We start from the raw sequence: 20,276 nt of genomic DNA, 5'->3' as shown, positions 1-20,276 counted from the left end.
TTGTTGGACCATGGAGTCGGTACTGAACCCCACTTCAACCTTCCTGTTCCCAAGCGTCACCTCTCCTGACCAGGGACTTAAGGCTGGCACAGCTTCCCTGCCCTACACTGTTGCTTGTCTACACATCCGTTTTAAACTGAATTTACCCTGTACCATCCACACACAGTCCTATTATCGAGTATAAAGGGCTCTTAAAATTGAATTCTGTACTCCTCCCAAAGAGGGAAGTAGCGCTGAAATCGGTATTGCCCTGCTGGATTAGGTTAGTGTGGCCGCAATTGACGGTATTGGCCTCTGGGTGGTATCCACAGTGCACTATTGTGACCCTCTGTAAGCGATCTGAACTCGGATGCATGGCCAGAAAAGCCCTACGAACTTTGAATTTCATTTCCTGTTTGCCCAGCATAGAGCTTGCATCAGCATGGGTGCAATGCAGTCCCAAATCCAAAAGAGCTCCAGCATGGGACAGTACGGGAGATACTGGATCTGATCGCTGTATGGGGAGACAAATCTGTTCTATACCAGCTCTGTTCCAGAAGATGAAATGACAAGCATTTGAAAAATCTCCAGGCTATGATACAGAGTCCACAGCAGGGACTCAGCACAGTGCTGCGGGACAAGCGTAGGGAAGCCAAAGAATCAAATGGACGCTCATGGAGGAGGGAGGGGAGACTGAGACTCCAGCTATCCCCAGTCCCGCAGTCTCCCAAAAGTATTTGCATTCTTGGCTGCTCTCAATGCCTGAAGGGTCAAAAACATTGTCCCGGGTGGTTCAGGATATATCTCGTCAATTTACCCCCTTCCCCCCCGTGAAAGAAAAGGGGGAAAAAATCGTTTTCGCCTTTTTTCAATGTTCACTGTATGTCTACTGCATGCTGTGGTAGACCTGGCCTGCGGCGCTGAACAGCAGCATCCCTCCCCTCCCTTCCTGATGGCAGATGGTGAAAAATGGTGGAAACTCATTCATCCGTGTGACTGCTCCTGGCTGGCCTCGGTGAGGTTGGCAGGGGCGCCTGGGCAACAATGGGAATACTTCTGGTCACTCCCAGCAGATGGTGCAAAAGGATTGAAAACTATCCTCATCATAGCAACTGAGGGCGATCTCCATCAGCCCACCTCTTTCACGTCTAATGAAGTTCCTGTACTGCCTAGACTATCATAGCAGTTGGGTGCTCCCCCCCATTTTATCTCACTAAAAAGTCAGTGTTCTTATTCTGCATTCTTTATTACTTCATCACACAATGGGGGGACACTGCCACGGTTAGCCCGAAGGTTATGGGAAGGAGGGAAGCAACGGGTGGGGTTGTTGCAAGGGCACCCCCTAGATGGCATCATCAATTCTGTGGGATCTCTGGGGCTCTGACACGGAGCGGCTGTGCTCTCTGGTTCTCTAGTACACTTCCCATATTCTAGCAGGATGACTCTATTTTTTAGCAAAACAAAAAGGGAATGACCTGGGGAGTCATTTTCCATTTTTTTCTCATGTTGCCCCCGGTGGACCTCGCGAGGCCAGCTAGGAGCACCCATGACAGCAGCAGATGGTTACAAAAGGACTGAATAACTGTCATCGCCAATTTCCAATTGCAAACAGTGCAAATGAGCTGATAACGTTCATTCATCAGTTTCCAATTGGCAGACGGTGCTTAGCTGGTATTGTCTCTTTAACCTTGCAAAGGCAATAGAGCTGCTGTGTAGCACTGCAGTACCGCCTCTGTCGCAGCATTCAGTACACATCTTTGACAGTGACAAAAGCTAAACAGGTGCATGGCTACCATGCTATGGCGTCTGCCAGGGCCCTCAGTGAAAGGGCGCGAAATGATTGTCTGCGTTGCTTTCACGGAGGAAGGATTGGTGACGACATTTACCAGAATCACCCGTGACACTGTTTTGCACCATCATGATTGGGATTCAACCCAGATTCTAAATGGGCAGGGGAGACTGCGGGAACTATGGGATAGCTACGAGATAGCTACCACAGTGCAACGCTTGGAATCCGACGCTAGCCTCAGTACATGGACGCACACCGCCAAATAACTTGCTTAGTGTGCCTGTGCATTCGACTTTATATAATCTGTTTTTTAAAAACGGTTTATGTACATCGGAATGACTCCCGTAGTGTAGACATTACCTGTGGACTCCCCAGCCAGCCTGCCCAAAAGGCCAGAGCCTGCACTGCTTTTTTCTACAAGGCTCAACCAGTGTATTGCTGCGTCGTAAGTTATCATAGAGTACACATTAATTCTAAATGGTAAAATATTACCAAAGAAAGCTATTAAGGCAATAGAAGAACCTACATGCCTCTAAAAAGCTTATAAGTGGTCACCACACTCCATCTAGGGCTCTGATAGGTTTCAGTTCTTCAAAACCCAAATCTGGGTTTTCCCGTGTGGTTACAAGCTCATCTATCCTGGATCCAAAACCAGAACCAAGGCTGGGCAGATCAGTCATTTCTTTATACAGCTCGGCCTGTGATCTTGGCCTTCTGTTAACAGGTAACCGCAGATAGACACCCTCTCCTCACCTCTTTGAAAGTCTGGATTTTTGCATAGCCCAGAGCTAGGGAATTTGCATTAACCTCTCCTAGAAATTCCCCAGGAAATCTACTTACAACTTGTTGTCCAAAAGTGTTCTCTTTCAGTATGTCTTATGAATCCCAGGTCTCCATCTATCATCCCCCCCCCCCCAAGAGGTTACACACAATCCATCTCACAACAACAGAAACGTAATACACTAAGGTCTTTCATGATACTGTAGGAAAATGTTATATTTGTCAAAGTGTTCCCAGAAGGCAAACTGTTCCCACAAGTGACCTACAAACAGCATGCTTGAACTGCAGTAACTGGGCAAAGGTGATAAAATTAAAATCAGTGAGTAAACTGAGATGTGCAAGTTGGGAGGGAATGCCAACTGGAATAAGTTTGAACTATGTGAGTTTCTTAAGATGAGAAGAGTGAATATGGCATGTGTACAAGAGACTAAACAGAAAGGCCTGCAGAGATAAGGGTGGTGAGGAGTCACAAAAATCTACTTCTCAGAGAGTTCAACCTCCTGAAAATGCGTTGGAGTTTTCTTTGATGGAACCTGACAGAGGAATATAGACAGAGGTTACCAGAACATTGGACCAACTGATGAGTATTTAAACTGTGTTGGCAAGATGGTAACTCTCTCTATAGTTAAGTTGACATGCACCAAACAGCTAGGAGAGTGATTCAAAAAAATGGGTTACCCACCTTTTAGTAACTGTTGTTCTTCGAGATGTGTTGTTCATGTCCATTCAAAGTAGGTGTGCGCGCGCCGCGTGCAAGCCAGCCGGAATATTTTCCCCTAGCAGCGTCCGTAGGGTCAGCCTTGGCACCCCCTGGAGTGGCGCCACTACGGCACCCTATAAAGGGGCCCACCGACCCTCCACCCCCTCAGTTCTTTCTTGCCGGCACTCCGACAGAGGGGCAGGAGGGTGGGTATTGGAATGGACATGAACAACACATCTCGAAGAACAACAGTTACTAAAAGGTGGGCAACTGTTTTTTCTTCTTCAAGTGGTTGTTCATGTCCATTCAAAGTAGGTGACTCAAGACTAACCTTAGGTGGTGGGGTCGGAAATCACTGCTGACTGGAGTACTGCACGACCGACGGCTGCATCATCCCTAGCTGGTGCACGATGGTGTAGTGGGACGAGAACGTGTGGATGGAGAACCACATGGCCGCTCTACAAATCTCCTGAGTCGGGATCTGAGCCAGGAACGCCGCAGAGGAGGCCTGCGCCCTAGTGGAGTGGGCTGTGACCGGAGGGACAGAGGTCTTAGCTTTGTGGTAGCATTCCCGGATGCAGGTCGCGATCCAAGAAGAGATTCGCTGAGAGGAGACCAGGAGCCCCTTAATCCTATCCGCCACTGCGATGAAGAGCTGAGTTGAGAGTCTGAACGGCTTGGTACGCTCGATGTAAAAAGCCAAGGCCCTGCGGACATTCAGGGAATGTAACCTCCGCTCCTCATTGGAAGAGTGTGGTTTTGGATAAAATACCGGGAGAAAAATATCTGACCCATGTGGAACTGTGAGACGACCTTGGGTAGGAAAGCTGGATGAGGTCTAAGTTGGACCTCGTCCTTATAGAAGACAGTGTACAGGGGCTTGGATGTTAATGCCCTGAGTTCCGACTCCCTCCTAGCCACCAAAAGGCAGTCTTATATGACAAGTACAACACGGAGCACGAAGCCAGAGGCTCAAAGGGAAGTCCCACGAGGGTGGAGAGGACCAGATTCAGGTCCCAAGCAGGGGCCGGCTGACAAACATGCGGAAATAGCTTGTCCATATCTATGAGGAAATGCTTGACCAGCAGGTTCGCAAACACTGAGGTACCCCCCTCTCCCGAATGGAAAGCTGAGATGGCCGCCAAGTGAACACGAATCGAGGAGAGGGAGAGGCCCAGTTGTCTGAGGTGGAGCAAATAGTCTAGGACAAGGGGGATTGGGACCCCCAGCGGATTGTGACCTCGCTGACCCTACCATATGAAGAAGCGCTTCCATTTGGCCAGGTATGTGGCCCTAGTTGACTGTTTCCTACTACCGAGCAGCACTTGTCTGACCTGCTGGGAGCACTGCATCTCCACCGGGTTCAGCCATGGAGCATACATGTTGTGAGGTGAAGGGACTCCAGGTTCGGGTGATGGAGGGAGCCCCAGTCCTGCGTGATCAGGTCCGGGAGCAGGGGCAGCGTCAAGGGCGCCTGAACGGACATGTGCAGGAGTGACGTGTATCAATGTTGGCACGGCCACACAGGAGCTATCAGGATTACCCGTGCGTGGTCCCTGCGAATCTTCAAAATCACCCTGTGTATCAGGGGGATCGGAGGAAAGGCGTAGAGCAGACCGACCCCCCTAGACTGTAGGAAGGCGTCCAACAGAGACCCCTGACTGCAGCCCAGAAGGGAGCAGAATTGTCGGCACTTTTTGTTTTCCCTCGAGACGAACAGGCCTAACTGGGGAAAGCTCCAGGGCTGGAAAATTGAGCATACCATGTCTCATCGGAGGGACCACTTGTGACCCCGGAACGGAGCGGCTGAGGGTGTCTGCCAAACCATTCTATTCCCCCGGAGTAGAACACCGTCAGGTGGATAGCCTTGTGAAGCAGAAATCCCACAGCGCGAGGGCTTCCCTGCACAGGGGAGAAGAGCGTGCACCCCCATTTGTTGATATAAAAGACTGCCGACGTGTTGTCCGAGGGGACTGAAACACATCTGCCAGCCAGGTGGGAACAAGGTCAAACAAGCCAGGCGAACCACTCTCAGGTCCCTGACATTGATATGAAACTTGAGGTCCTCCAGCGACCACAAGCCGTGCATCCTGAGGTGTCCCAGGTGCACTCCCCAACCCCGACCCGAGGCATCTGTTACCAGGGAGAGGGAGGGTGAGGGGCAGCGAAGGGGACACCCATGCACACTTTCTGCGGGTTGAGCCACCACTGCAGCGAGCTTAGCACCAAGTGGGGAATGGACACCACTGAGTCCAAGGGGTCCCTGGCCAGGCGATATACTGTCGCTAACCAGGACTGTTGCGGGCGAAGTCAGAGTCTGGCATGGTTTACCACACAGGTGCACGCCGCCACGTGGCCTAACAGCTGGAGGCAAACTCGCGCCGTGGTAACTGGAGCGCGGTGCAGTCCGAGGATGAACTCAAATCGAACAGAACCTGGATTCCGGCAGGTACGCTCTGGCATGGGTGGAGTCCCGAACTGCTCCTATGAACTCTATTCGTTGCATCGGAGACAGGGTGGACTTGGCTTCGTTCAAGAGGAGGCCAAGATTGAGAAAGGTCTGCCTGATGAACGACACCTTGGTCTCCACCTGCTCCTGGGAGCGGCCCTTTATGAGCCAGTCATCCAGGCAGGAGAATACCTGAATGTCCCGCCTGCACAGGAAGGCCGCCACGACTACCATGCACTTCGTGAAGACCCTTGAAGCAGCTGACAGGCCGAACAGGAGCACCATGAACTGCAGACAGGTGTCGGCCATGACAAATCTAAGGTACCGATGGTGTCAGGGAATTATGGCAATGTGGAAATAAGCATCCTTTAAGTCGAGGGCGGCATACCAATCTCCTGGATCCAGGGAGGGAATAATTGAGGACAGGGAGACCATGCGGAACTTGAGTTTTCACACAAACTTGTTCAGCCGCCACAAGTCTAGGATGGGTCTCAGGCCCCCTTTCGCCTTCGATATTAGGAAATACTGGGAGTAGAAGCCTTTGCCCCTGAGCTCCCAGGGACTTCCTCCACCACCTCTGCCTCCATGAGGGACTTCACTTCTTGACTTAGACGTTGCTCGTGAGATGGGGTCCCTGAAGGGGGAGGGGGGCTGGTGGGGCGGGAGGGAGGAGAACTGGATAGAATATCCCCTCTCTACCGTGCAGAGCACCCAGCTGTCCAACATGATTCGGGATCAGGCACGGTAGAAGGGGGACAGACATGACCCAAAGGTAGGGGTAGAAGGATCCAGAGTCTTGAAAAGTAGGTCACCCTCGACCATATCATCAAATAGGGGGTCTCGGCCCCGATGGTGGTCTCAACTGACTGGATGCCTGGCCAGAAGGATGGCGCTGGTGATGTCTCCGGCCATTTCTGCCCCGCCTGCACCCCAGCTCCTGGCGAGTCTGAGGCTGGTAGGGGTGTGGGGCCGTCTGCAGCCTAAACTGCCTACGCTGGGTCGCAGAGGTATGCAAGCCCAGCGAGCGAAGCGTGGCCCGCAAGTCCTCTAGGCTATGTAGATGCTTGTCCGTCTTTTCTGAAAACAACATCTGCCCCTCGAAGGAGAGGTCTTGAATGGTCTTCTGGACCTCACAGGGCAGGCCTGAGACCTGGAGCCAGGCTCCCCGCCGCATGACCAGGCCCGTGGCCAGGGTGCGCGAGGCTGAGTCTGCCGCATCTAGGGCAGCCTGGAGAGAGGCTCGGGAGATCAGCTTCCCCTCCTCCACCAGGGCCGAAAACTCTGACCTCAAGTCCTGGGGAAGGAGCTCCGTAAACTTCGACATGGCTGAACACGTGTTATGACCATATCGGCTTACAATTGCCTGTTGGTTGGCAATGCGGAGTTGTAGGCCTGCCGTGGAGTACACTTTTCTGCCAAAGAGGTCAAGTCTTCTAGTGTTCCTGCTCTTTGGTGTTGACCTCTGAAACTCTTGATGCTCCCGTCGGTTGGCTGCATTCACCACCAGGGAGTCCGGTGGGTGGGTGGGTGTACAAGTGTTCGTGCCCTTTAGAGGGGACAAAATAGCGCCGCTCCGTTCTCTTGGCAGTAGGGGCCAGCAAGGCTGGCATTTGCCATAAGGTGCGGGACGTATCCGCTATAGTCTTTATCAGCGGGAGAGCCACCCTGGATGGCCCTGAAGGAGCCAGGATATCTACTACAGGGTCCACGTCCACCTCGATTTCCTCAACTTGGATTGCCAGGCTCTGAGCTGCTCGCCGGAGCAGTTGTTGGAGGAGTCGAGTGTCCTCCAAGGCTGGTGCCACAGCTGTGCCCGAGACTGCTTCGTCCAGGGAGGAAGACAAGGAAATTCCATGGATTGGCCCTTCCTCCGGGGTCCTGTGGCACACGATACTGTGGTTGCAAGGCCGGTTCCGATTCTAAATGTGGCACCGCGACTGGTACCAGGGTCGCCAGTGAGCGGCTTGGCGTATCAGGCGGTGCCTCCTGAGCCCGAACTGTAGCTGCTGCTGGTGCCCCTGCCTGGCTAGGGGGTGCTGAACTTGGATATGGCACACCACTTCCCGGCGACAGTGCCGGTGGAGGAGGCAGCTGCGCTGGGGCCACCAACGCTGAGGAGACCGAGGCCGACCTTGATCGAGGACCAAACACCTGGCCTATCGACTGGTGGTAGGCCCAGGGGGTCCAAAACAGCCACTGCAAGGGCAGATGCCATTGCTGCTGCCACTATGGGTAACGCTGGTGGCTTGCCCCCAAAACCGATCTCCTGCTCCACGACCGACTGGAGCAGTAGGAGTCTGCCTCTGAGTCTGAAGTCTCTGAGTACAAGGACCTGGGGGGAACAGCACCCGGTGCCGTTGGAGAGCAGTGCTGAGGCGGCAGGGAGCTTCTTATCTGTTCCAGTGCTGCCTTAGCAGCACGGTGCGGGGAGGGAGGTGACAGCATGGCCGGCTTGCCCCTCGACTGTACTGGGGGATGGGCCGCAGTAGGCAACTCCCTACAGTGCGGGAACGCCGGTGCCTGGAGTCCCATCAAGTCTGAGGCCGCCTTGAACACCTCCGGTGTCGAAGGGAGGCGCAAGTCTCCGCTGAGGTCTGGGGATCTAGGCCGGTCCGGACTTGACCGCCTTCTCTGCAGTGCGGGAGTCGACAAAGCAACCGAGGGCTGTAGCCCAGCCTGTCCACTTGCACCCGCAGACGGCGTCGGCCTCAGGTCCTGGTGGGCTGACCGTTCCCTCACTGGCTCTCTCTTCTTAGCGGGCACCGGTGATGGTGAGCGGTGCCACACTGCGGCTGACTTCCTATGACCCGACTCCGTCCAGTGCCAGGTTTTAGACGACTTGGGCTGGACTCTAAGTCCTGATGCCAGTACCGGGGTGCTCTGCACCGAGGAAGACGTGATAGGCACCGCCTTGGCCGGGTCCAGGTCCGAGAGTGGCCACAGGGCAGTCTCCATCAGGAGGACTCTAAGTCTTTGAGCTCTGGCTTTGAGAGTTCTTGGGCGGAAGCCTCTGCAGATAGAGCACTGGTCCTTCTGGTGGCTCTCTCCGAGGCACCTCAAAACAAGCAGAGTGCAGGTCACTCTTGGGCATGAATTTCCTGCAGTCCTTGCAGAGTTTAAACCCGGGGGACCCGGGCATGCCCCAGCAGGCGATGAAGACTTGGGAGGGGAACCCCCCCCAACTACCAAGAACTATATACAATGACCTAAGTAAATCAACTATAACATAACTATATACACGGACTACACACAAGGATAGGATACTGCTAACTTGCTATGCACAAGAGAAGTTCCAACTAGCCATCACCAACGGTAAGAAGAAACTGAGGGGATGGAGGGTCAGCGGGCCGCTTTATAGGGCACCGTAGTGGTGCCACTCCAGGGGGCACCAGGGCCGACCCTACTGACGCTGCTAGGAGAAAATCCTCCAGCTTGCGTACACGCGGCGCAAGCACACCTACTTTGAATGGACATGAACAACCACTCGAAGAAGATGGTAAAGTTTTTTGATGAGGAGTTGTACCTTACTGAAGACATACCATCCAACAAGAAGATCCTTATAGGAGTAGATTTATATGTACACACTAGAACTGAGAAGACTGGACATGAAGGTGTCCATGCTGGGCATGGCATTGGAACCAGAAACTCTGAGGAAGAAAAAATGGTCCTACAGACTTGTCTGGCACTGGGCTTGATGACCACAAAACACACGCTTTCAGAAGAGAGAAACCCATCTCATATTTTATGCCAGAGGAGAACACCAGTCCAGAATCAATTTCTTTTCAATACTAACCAGAGACAGATCATGCATAATCAATTATAAGGTAAACGGGGTGAGTGCACTGTGAGACAGCATAGACTTATCCTTACAGACTAGAATGCAGAGCCTCAGAAGTATTTGAAGCCCTTGGCACTGGAGAGGCCTAACTGGTAAAAACAGATGGTAATGAAAAAAACTTCATACAAGGAGAAATGCACAGACTTTCTGAATACACACAGGGGTGCGTGGAGGACAACTGGTTCAAACTCAGGTCAGCTTTGCTGAAAACTGCACATGTCGTCCTAGGAGAGATGAAACCAGTGTTGAAAAGGATAAGAAGGAACACTTGGTGATGAAATCCTCAAGTTAGGGAATTTGTTGAGGGGGAAAAAAGGCAATCTTCAAAAAATGGCAGGCCAGTGGGTTTCACTAATGATAAGATGGTATATGGGGAGGCACAAAGGAGGTTAGAAAAAGTGTTGCAACAGCTAAAAGTATGGCCTGTGATGAACTAAACTGACTAGGAGAACAGAAGGGAGATAAGACCATCTGTAGACTTGCCAAGGCAAGAGAGAAAACGATGAAAAGGATGCAAGTTTGCTTACATTAGAAATGTATATGGCATTTTGCAAACAAATGGTGAATCAATCAACGAAGTATGGAGTGATTCTTTTGAAAGTGTGATGAATGAGGAGAACCCAAATGGTGGAATTAAGAACATATAAGCTGAACATGAGCATGACAGATTGCATACTAGAGGAAGAGGTTGCAGAGGCACTTGAGAAAATGAACAAGGAGAAAGCACCTGGGCCAGAAGAAGTAAGAAAGAGAAAAATGCCAGATGAAAAGCTTTGTGGTACCTATTCTGAAACATAAAGGAGATATTTAACACTGCGTACTAATTATAGTCCAATTAAGTTGAAGTCATATGCTATGAAAGTTATGGGAAAGGACTATTGAAAAGCATCTGCATGGAATGGTTGAAATTTGGAAGGGTCCGTATGGATTTGTGCTGGGAAGGAACACCGTTGATGCCATATTTGCACCATGAATCCGCATGGAAAAGTTCAGAAAAGAGAGATGGCAACTAGGTATGGTCTTTGTGGACCTAGAGAAAGCATAGGGTCATGTTCCAAGAGAATTAGTTTGGTGGAGTTTGCGATGCAGAGGTGTGCCAGAAGGATTCGTTCCTCTTATCCAAGATATGTATGATGGAGTGACTACTATAGTCAAAATTAAATGGGACTACAGTAGAGAACTTCCAATAAAGATTGGTCTGCATCATGGGTCAGTGTTTAGCCCCCTTTTTATATGTGATTGTCATAAATGCAATAAGTGAGACTACATGAAGGGAGCCACCTTGGAACATGCTGTTCACTGATGACTTAGTGCTACATGTGGAAGACTGTGAGCCCCTGCAAGCCAACTTTGAACACAGAAGCCTCGGTCTTACCAACACAGAACACTTTGGCTACACAGAAAACCTCGGTCTTACCAACATTCAATGAGGGAGGAGGACTCAGCATGATGTATATCACTGGCAGTGAACTTAGAAGAGCGGAAGTATTTAAATTCCTAGGACCAATGGTTGCTGACAGTGGTACCCCTGAGTGAAGCCTGGCATTGTATTGAAGTTGGGTGGGTACAAATGGCGGGAGCTGACTTCAGTTTTCTGTGACAAAAAGATGCAAATAAAAGGTAGAGTGTATACAACTGTAATTTGATGGAACTTAACAGATCAGTGACTTGGCCAGCCATAAGAAAGGAAATCAGCACGCTCTCCACCATGGAAATGAACATGTTAAGATGATCAAATAGTTGGAGACTCCATGACAGGAAATAAAACAAGGATGTAAAGGGTCTAATGTAGATTTGTTCCATCTGAAGACAAATTGAGGGAGACCAGCCTGTGTTAGTATGGACATACCCAGTGGAGACTACTACAGTTACATGTAGGTAAAACATATCCACACAAAGCACTGAAAAAAATGTAGGAGGGGATGAATGCAGAAACAAGATGAAATTGTTACCTGCTCTTGTCACAACATGGCAACTATTCTTATGCTGTCATTTGATTGTTCCTTTAGGATGGTATTAAAATGCGTCTATTTCAAATGGTTACCATGTGGAGCATGCTGTTCTGTTCTCATTATTTTATACAACAGCATGGAACTGCTCAAATACTTGCAAACAACAATTGCAAGTATTCTATTTCAAATATTTAATGAGAATTGTACATATATTTTTGTTATTTATTCATATAGTTTATGCAGCTGGATAATAAAGAAGTATTTATTGAATAATTTATTCGTAAAATTATGGTGAAATTTCTTAAAGAAATGATTCAACCAAACTCTACCCCAAAACGTACTGTATTTTTTGTATTTCATGTTTTCATGTCTGGGAGCTAAAGAGATAGTCATTTCACGTATTCCAAAATGGGCTCTCTCAGATCTATGTAACCTGACAAATAATATTTTAATTTCACTTAAGTACAGCATTTTATTAGGAATCAAGATTGATGAATTTTACAAATGTTATAACTATAACTTGCTCTTTAATTTTACTTTGCCATTTAAAAAATGTTAAGTGATGAGATTTTTTCTTTGAAATACTTCAATTTTTTAAATCAAATAGAACTGGTCTTTATTGCAAGAGAAATTATATTTGTGAAAACTGTCATCATTTCAGGGTTACCTGCACCTTTGACCCTGATCCTGGTCTTCTTCAAGGCACCCACTTACCTACGAACATAAGAATGAGATACTGGGACAGACCAATGGGCCTTCTAGCCCAATATCCTGTCTTCCAACAGTGGCCAATGCCAGATGCTTCAGAGGGAATGAACAGAATAGGGAAATATCAAGTGATCTCTGTCGTCCAGTACCAGCATCTGGCAGACCGAGGCTTAAGGACACTCAGAACACAGGGTTGTACCCCAACTATTTTGGCTAACAGCCAGTGACGGACCTATCCACCATGAACTTACCTTATTCTTTTTTGAATACAGTTATAATTTTGGCCTTCACAACATCCCCTGGCAATAAGTTCCACAGGTTGACTCTGTGTTGCATGAAGAAGTACTTCCTTTTGTTTGCTTTAAACCTGCTCCCTACTAATTTCATTGCTAAATGGACACAAGTCAGATATTAGGAATGGCAATATACAAAAACCTGTAGGAGAACACTTCAAACTCCCTGGATACACAATAGCAGATTTAAAGGTAGCCATCCTGCAGCAAAAAAACTTTCCAGGATCAGACTCCAGAGAGAAATTGCTAAACTTCAGTTCATTTGCAAATTTGACACCATCAGCTCAGCATTAAACAAAGACTGTGACTGGCTAGCCAAATACAAAAGCAGTTTCTCCTCCCTTGGTATTCACACCTCAGTTGCTAGAAGAGGGCCTCATCCTCCCTGATTGAACTAACCTTGTTATCTCTAGACTGATTCTTGTGTGCATATTTATACCTGCCTCTGGAAATTTCCACCACATGCGTCTGACGAAGTGGGTATTAACCCACGAAAGCTCATGCTCCAATACATCTGTTAGTCTATAAGGTGCCACAGGACTCTGTCACTAATTTCATTGAGTGACCCCAGGTTAGTGTGTTATGTGAAGAGATAAATAACACCTCTTTACTCACTTTCTCCACACCATTCATGATTTTACATACCTCTATCACATCCCCCCTTAATCATCTCTCTTCCAAGCTGGACAGTCCTAGTCTTTTTAATCTCTCCTCATATGGAAGCTGTTCCATATCCTTAATCATTTTTGTTGCCTTTCTCTGTACCTTTTCCATTTCTAATATATCTTTTTTGAGATGAGGTAACCAGAACTGCTTTCAGTATTCAAGGTGTGGTCATACCATGGCATTATCTAGTGGCATTATATTTACTGTCTTATTTTCTATCCCTTTCCTAATGGTTCCTAACATTCTGTTAGCATTTTTGATTGCCCCTGCACACTGAGCAGATGATTTCAAAGAACTATGCAAGATGACAGAAAGATCTCTTTCTCAAGTGGTAACAGCTAATTTAGACCCCCATCATTTTGTAAGTATACTTAGGATTATGTTTTTTCAATGAGCATTACTTTGCATTTAACATTGAATTTCATCTGCCATTTTGTTGCCATCCCTTTGTAACTTTACAGTCTGCTTTGGACTTAACTATCTTGCGTTATTTTGTATCATCTGTAATTTTTGCCACCTTACTGTTTTCCCTTTTTCAAAATAATTTATGAATATGTTGAACAGCACCAGTCACCATACAGATTCTTGAGGGACACCACTGTTTACCTCTTTCCATTCTGAAAAATGACCATTTATTCCTACCCCTGGTTTCTTGTTTCTTAACCAGTTACTAATCTGTGAGAGGATCTGGTCCTGGTGACTTATTACTGTTAAATTTATCATTTTTTTAAAAGGTTTCAGGCTCCCAGCTGTCACCTCTCTGGGGCAGAGACTCACATCTCTGTCCCTCCAGACCAGGGGCTTAAGCTTGCAGTTAGTCTGGCTGGGGTCCAGTACCGGTCATTAACCTTTCTCCAGGGGCTATGACAGTGTCTACAAGTTACCAACCAGCCTTCACAAACCGGGAGGTTTATGTTGAGAGCTACCCGGCGGAGAAGGTCCTGGTGGGCTCTCAGATCTATTGGCGGCAGCCCCGAAGAAGAGGACCCTGCCACGGCTTCATCCGGGGAAGAGGAGGATGATATCCCGGGAACGAGTGGGTCCTGAATGGCACTGTGTTCCTGTGGCCGTTCCTGCTCGAGATGCTCCGGGGAGTATGGAGGATGGATGACATGGTCCTCTGACTCTGCCGGAGGAGGGTGGGACACGGTGGCTTCCGGCACCCTGCGCTCCGAAGGAAGAGTAGGGGCCGGGACCAGGGGAGCACCCTGGGCTTGATGGTATGCCCAGGGTGTCCAAAAAGGCCATTGCTGCTGTCCTGCATCCGGGGGAAGGAAGAGGACGTGCATACTTGAAACCGTCCGCGGCCATGTCAGTATCTCGGGTCCCGCTAATAGTAACTACCTCGCCGCGAGGAGGCCTGGGGACTCCTGACCAGCCGGCCACCGGAGTGCCGCCAAACCGTGTGGCTCACATGAAGTGCCAATAGATCGAGGCAGCTCTGGGGTCTTGTGGGACCGGTGCAGTACGTGGATCTTTGTACCGCTGTGAGCCCGGACCCGGGGACCTGCGACCAGCTCTGCTGCCGGGCGCAGGTTCGACCGGGTCAAGCCTGGTATGGCGAGATCGGGGCTCTGGGGGTGGAGACGAGAAAGTCGCAATGAGGCATGGCGGAGAGCTCGACGAGGGGGTGTGCCGTGGCTTCCAGAAGCGAAATGGCGGTTACTGTGGGGATGCGAAGAGTGATGGTCAAGGGGACCGGGGCGTGGCGGTGGGAGGGGTGGAAGCCGGCGGTGCTTGCGACGGCGGAGCAGCTTGCCCGTCGTGTGTGCGTGCTCGAGGTGAGCCTGGTGCCGCGACCGTCGTGAGCTCTGGTTGCTCGATGTGAAACTGGTTTCCTTCGCTTGATGCCGAGTGTTGACGGGAGCGGCTTGGAGATACGCCGAGATGTGGAGCGGCGATGGGAGAGTGGGAGCCGTCTGTATGCTGTGCGCGGTGGCCATCCGCGCCAGCCGCTCCCGGTTGGTGACAGAGGGGCGTGTGGGTGTACGAGCGGCTTTGCCTCTGGAGAGAGTTCACATTGGGACCTTGGCGGTGCCGAGCGGCACGGGCTACGAAAAAAGTGCCGAAGTGTGCATCAGGGCAATGAGGTTCCTTCTTGGCGCGCGCTGAAAAGGTCGTGGGCATTGGTCGTCTCGTATATAATTTGGTGCTAAGGTATAGCTCGACAGATGGCAGCGTCGCCTGAGGGAGCTTCCAGGCACGACTCGCGGGATGGGCCCTTGGTGGGGGGCTGGAGTCTCAAACATGGCTAGTTTAGGGCGGCGCGTTGCAAACCGGGGACCGGTTGACCCCGGCGGCTGCTTTGGTTACAGTCTCTGCCTGGCGGTGCGCACGGACGGGATAGAGGAGCCCGTCGAGAGCTTAGCACGACTTCGAACCTCTGGAGGAGAGGGGAGCGCGCGCAGTGGCGTGGTTTTCCTTCTTTAAATTGGCAGAGAGGATGGCGTATCGGCTGGCCGCAGTGCCGAGGAGCCTTGCGGGTGCTGACCGTGCTCGGGGTGCCAAGGGGGCGGCGTCACTCACTTGCTGCTAGTACTCGGTTCGCTGGCGAGGGGGAAAGCCTTAATGCTGCTTCCATAAGGACTGCCGGAGTCTAGCGCGTCCCGCCTCTCTTCCGTGTCTCATGGGCACTTAGAAGATAAATGCGATTTCCTCCAAGGACACTTAAGACAGGAGTCGTGGGGATCTCCTGTCGGGCATTGCCTATTGCAGGTCTGTCGATAATGCAAAAGCCCTCGAGCCAGGCATGGCTACGGTACTGGACGTGTGGTAGGAAGAGCCCAACCCGCCGGAAAAACTATTACTAACAAAAACTACACTAACAACTATAACTTTAAACTGTCAATAAACTAATTAACTATGTAAAACAAGAATGATTAAGTAACAAAGAACAAAAAACGAGCGATTAGCTAGGGAAAATGCGGAGGTCAGGTAAACTGCACTCCACTGTTCTAACGACCAACACGGGCGGTAAGAAGGAACTAAAGGGTGGCCGGGTCGGCTGGGGTATTTATGTGGTGCCATGGTGGCGCCACTCCAGGGGGCACCCAGCCGACCCACTGAGTGTTGCTAGGGTAAAAGTTTCTCCGACGGCTGTGCACGCGGCACGCACACACCTACCTGGAATGGATATGAGCAATCACTCGAAGAAGAATACATTTATCCTTAAGGTAAAAGCATTACAAAGAAAATACGCAAAAGTCAATAAAAGTTCCTATATGCATGCTAAAACTCACTAGAGGTCAATCTTCAGTCTTATGGGGCCCTAGTAAGCCAAAATCATTCCAACCCTTCCACACTGGTTGGGAAGAAGGTCCTATCCATTTGCTGAATCAAAAAAGGCTCAACTCAGCCTTTTTATACCAAAAGCCCTTTCTTAGTCTGTTGGCATCTGGAAAACTCATCTCGAACCAGTATATATAAGCCTTTCTGGGGGTGGTACCTCTCTAGAGGCATTTACAACCTAAGTGATTTACTTTAATCACCCTCTCACTGTTTTTAGCTCTCTCCCTCCCCAGAGTTTCATACAATCACTAGCCCAAAGTGATACATGAACCATTCATAAACTTAATACCATATGGTCCCCAAAGATACTAAAATGATTACAACTTTTTTTTTCAAGTATTTCAATTTTTACATGAAATACTACTGGCCTTTATTTCTACAGATTTAATTTCTCTTTCAATATTTAACTAAAACTAGTAAATTTTGGTTAAAAATCCCTCTTATTCATTTGGTAATTCATGAATGCATACTTTCTTAAATTGTATTTTAATATGAAATAAATTAGACATGAGTCTTTATGTTGAATACTTTAGTTTGAGAAGTTAATTATAGCACACAGACAAACTGGCTCACCCATTGTTTGTTATGGTCAATTAAAAAAGAGCTCACATTGTTTGAAAATAAAAGGCTGGCTGGTTTTAGCCAGATTCTGATTTGCATAAAACCAAAAGAACTCACACAGGAAAGGAAGTAAAAGCTTGCAAAGTCAAGGGGGAAGGAAAACTTGCTGTGTAACAAAGAAGTTACAGTCAGGAAAAGAAAAATATGCTTACGTAATTACTCAATTTTTTGCTCAGTCTGAACAGCAAAAAACAGGAAGGATAATATTTTCCTCATCCTTAGAACTATCTATTTCCTAAAAATCACAGAGCACATTATCTACTGGCCTGCAAAATGGCAGCAATCTTTTTAAGTTTGGAAAAAGTTACATAGATATTGTGATTGGTCATAGATGGTGAAGACAGAAAATGGCCTCCAGCTTCTAAAGAACGATAAAATACCTTTCCCGTCATCTCACTCTGGCAGTGGTCATGTAATTCCTCTGGTTTTCTTACAAAGGATGACATACATAAAATTATGTAGGCCCAATTTTAGTTCACATTTTAACTATTTGTTATTGGCACAACACTATTTTATTGTTTAAAACACACACAGCACACTTAACTGACTATAGGAAAAACATCTTCAGAGGATCTGGCTACAAAAATAAAAGTTTTGAAAGCTTTGTCAGTCAAAATTAGGTTCTCACTGATTCGTATGCTGCAGTTTGTGGTATTTTGTGAGGTGCAGGAGTTTAAAGTTTTGCAATAAAACTTTTCACAGATATTTTTGGTCTAAGATTTTAAATTAGAAGGTTTAAATAGGCTCCTTAAGAAGAAAAAAAGAAGCCTATCCTTACATGTGACCTACACCAATCTACTTTCTTTGTTTTCTTCAAAGCAGAAAGTCCCGTCTTTCTTTGCCGACCAAAAGCTCTTGGTGGCTTCAACAGGCACTTTGGATCTGTGAGGAACCCAAAACTGAATCCTAAATAAGAATGCTAACTACAGCATCAAACCACCACCACCAAAGAGGAGACTGTTCAGAAATATGTTTGGTTCCTCTTACCTGTAAATGTCTCCGTACATGGATTGATACCTGCAAGTCGCTTGGAAGTCCCAAAATCAGAAATTTTTACCACTCCACTATATGTGTTCACCAGAACATTATCTCCCTGGAGACAACAAAAAGACAGATAGATGTAAACAGATTCCAGCAAGATTGATAACAAAGATGATGATAACACTTTTTACAAAGGAAACTGCCAGGGGTAGTGGTAGTGTTTTGTTGTTGTTTTTTAAAAGCTCCTTCCTACCAAAAGTATGACTTCTGTTTATAACAAAATTAATTATCTTGCGAGAGGTACTGAAATAAATCCCCACACACACACTCACACTCGCCTCTACTGTACAAAATACAACACCTGGAGAAAATTCACCTTTATATCTCTGTGTACAATCAGGTTCTCATGGAGATATTTAAGCCCTTCCAGAATCTGCTTGGTGTAAAATTTTATTGTGGGTTCTTTCATTGGGCCCCATTTTGACCTTAGAAGAGCAGAGAGGCTTCCTGGGTTAGATAAAGAGGAAAACATGTCAGGATAGCATAGTCACAAGGTCAACTTTTGGAGGTCAGTAATAATAAATTTAGAGCTAGGCTGAACCTCAGGTCAATGTCCTGAGGATGGTGGTGGGGTGTAGCTACAGCACTCCAGGATAAGCCCAAGACTTTGCTGGTCACCTACTTCCTCCAGGCAGAAGTGATTTATTGCAGTCTTTAACTGGATGCAGGTTATTTCCCTTTTCATGCCAGCTCAGCTCCATTACTGGCACATCAGGGGAATGGCAGAGCAAAGTGTCTACCCATTTCCTACCCATCTCCACCACCTGTTTGACTGAAAGGGGCAGAAAGTAACTAATGCACAACCCGTGCCTTAAACCATGATGCGAGGAAGCTGTATGCCAGGGTAGGACTGGTCTCACTCCCCTTTAAGCCCTTAGGTGTGCATGTTAGGATCAGCCACAATCTGGAAGTTAATGAAAAGCAGCGTGGACTCAGGTGAATGTCATAATATGACACATGAAATACGATAAACTATGTAAGTTAAGAGAAGGTGATCTAGTCTGACAGCAAAATAGTCTAAACACACCTCCCTTTGATTTGTTAATATAGCCTTGACTCCTGGACAGGGCCGGTGCAACCATTTAGGCGGCCTAGGCGGTTGCCTAGGGTGCAAGGATTTGGAGGGCGACATTCTCTTTGTCAGCGACCACAGCGGCCAGATCTTCGGCTGCCCTGGTTGCCACTAGCATTTAGGCAGAGGGAGCTGGGGCAGGGGAGCGCAGGGAGGGCCGCCTGCAGCAAGTGGGGGGGAGGGGGGCAGCACGCAGGGGAACTCCCAGCCCCAGCTCAACCTTGCTCCACCACCTCCCTAAGCTCGCCATGGCTGCTTCACTTCTCCCACCTCCCAGGCTCGCGGCGCCAATCAGCTTAGGCACTGCAAGCCTGGGAGGCGGGAGAAGTGAAGCAGCGACGGCATACTTGGGGTGCTCGTGCTCGGAGCAGGGGTGAGCTGAGGGGCGTGCCTCAAGGCGGAGCGTGGGGGATGGGGAGCTGCCACAGGGGAGTGCCTCAGCGCAGAAGGTGGGAGCTGCCGTGGGGGGATGCCTCAGGGCGGGGCTCAGGGACGGGGGAGGGCACAAGGTGGAAGTTTTACCTAGGGTGCCAAACATCCTTGCACCGGCCCTGCCCCTGGGAATAGATGGAGGTAGAGGAAAGAATGTTCCAGAAAGAAATCAGGGGCTGGAGGCCTCCTACACTCAGATTGCAAGATGGGTTACTGTTATTTCTCCTACTTAGTGGAGATAGTGAACCAGATTTAATCTTTTTAAACAGACCAAGTTCTTGGCTCACATAGCAGCATTTTCTGCAACAGTTTCTGCTTATGATAAGTCAGGCACAGAATTTACAATGGGCTCTACTTAAGTTCTAGCAAACATACTTGAGGGAGTTTTCAATCCATGCCAACAGCTTTCCGAGTTGGAAGTTTCCTGACAGAATTCAGCCACAGGTTTTCTAAATAGCCGTCCCTTTAAAGCTAGTTGGTGCTGAAGAAATGTAAGTTTTAGCGCAGTCATTTGCTGTCTCCAGCAGCTATTCAGAGTGCACTACAACATATATGGGAGGAGGAGTGCATGGACAGAATAAAGCACCAGGTAAGCAACAGCAGCTGGTACTGTCCGGGGGAGGACAGTGACTGGAGATGCTGGGATGAATTTAGCACAAGCATGTGCC

The 20,276-nt window shown here is 48.7% G+C and overlaps 1 protein-coding gene across 2 annotated transcripts in view; it reads right to left on the bottom strand.

The window, feature by feature from the left end:
* MAP3K15 (mitogen-activated protein kinase kinase kinase 15) overlaps positions 1 to 20,276 on the bottom strand; it is a 194,637-nt gene that overhangs the window by 45,306 nt on the left and 129,055 nt on the right. For both annotated transcript variants that reach the window (XM_032777972.2, XM_032777971.2), the window contains 2 exons: positions 18,421 to 18,551; positions 18,051 to 18,156 (listed from right to left, as the gene is read on the bottom strand). In XM_032777972.2, the coding sequence (XP_032633863.1) occupies positions 18,051 to 18,156; positions 18,421 to 18,551 (237 nt within the window). The remainder of the gene's footprint in view (positions 1 to 18,050; positions 18,157 to 18,420; positions 18,552 to 20,276) is intronic.

This window comes from Chelonoidis abingdonii, chromosome 1, assembly GCF_003597395.2.
Source record: "Chelonoidis abingdonii isolate Lonesome George chromosome 1, CheloAbing_2.0, whole genome shotgun sequence".
Taxonomy (NCBI): Eukaryota; Metazoa; Chordata; order Testudines; family Testudinidae; genus Chelonoidis; species Chelonoidis abingdonii.
The sequence above is the reverse complement of the archived record's forward strand: the minus strand, read 5'-3'. Positions and strand labels throughout refer to the sequence as shown.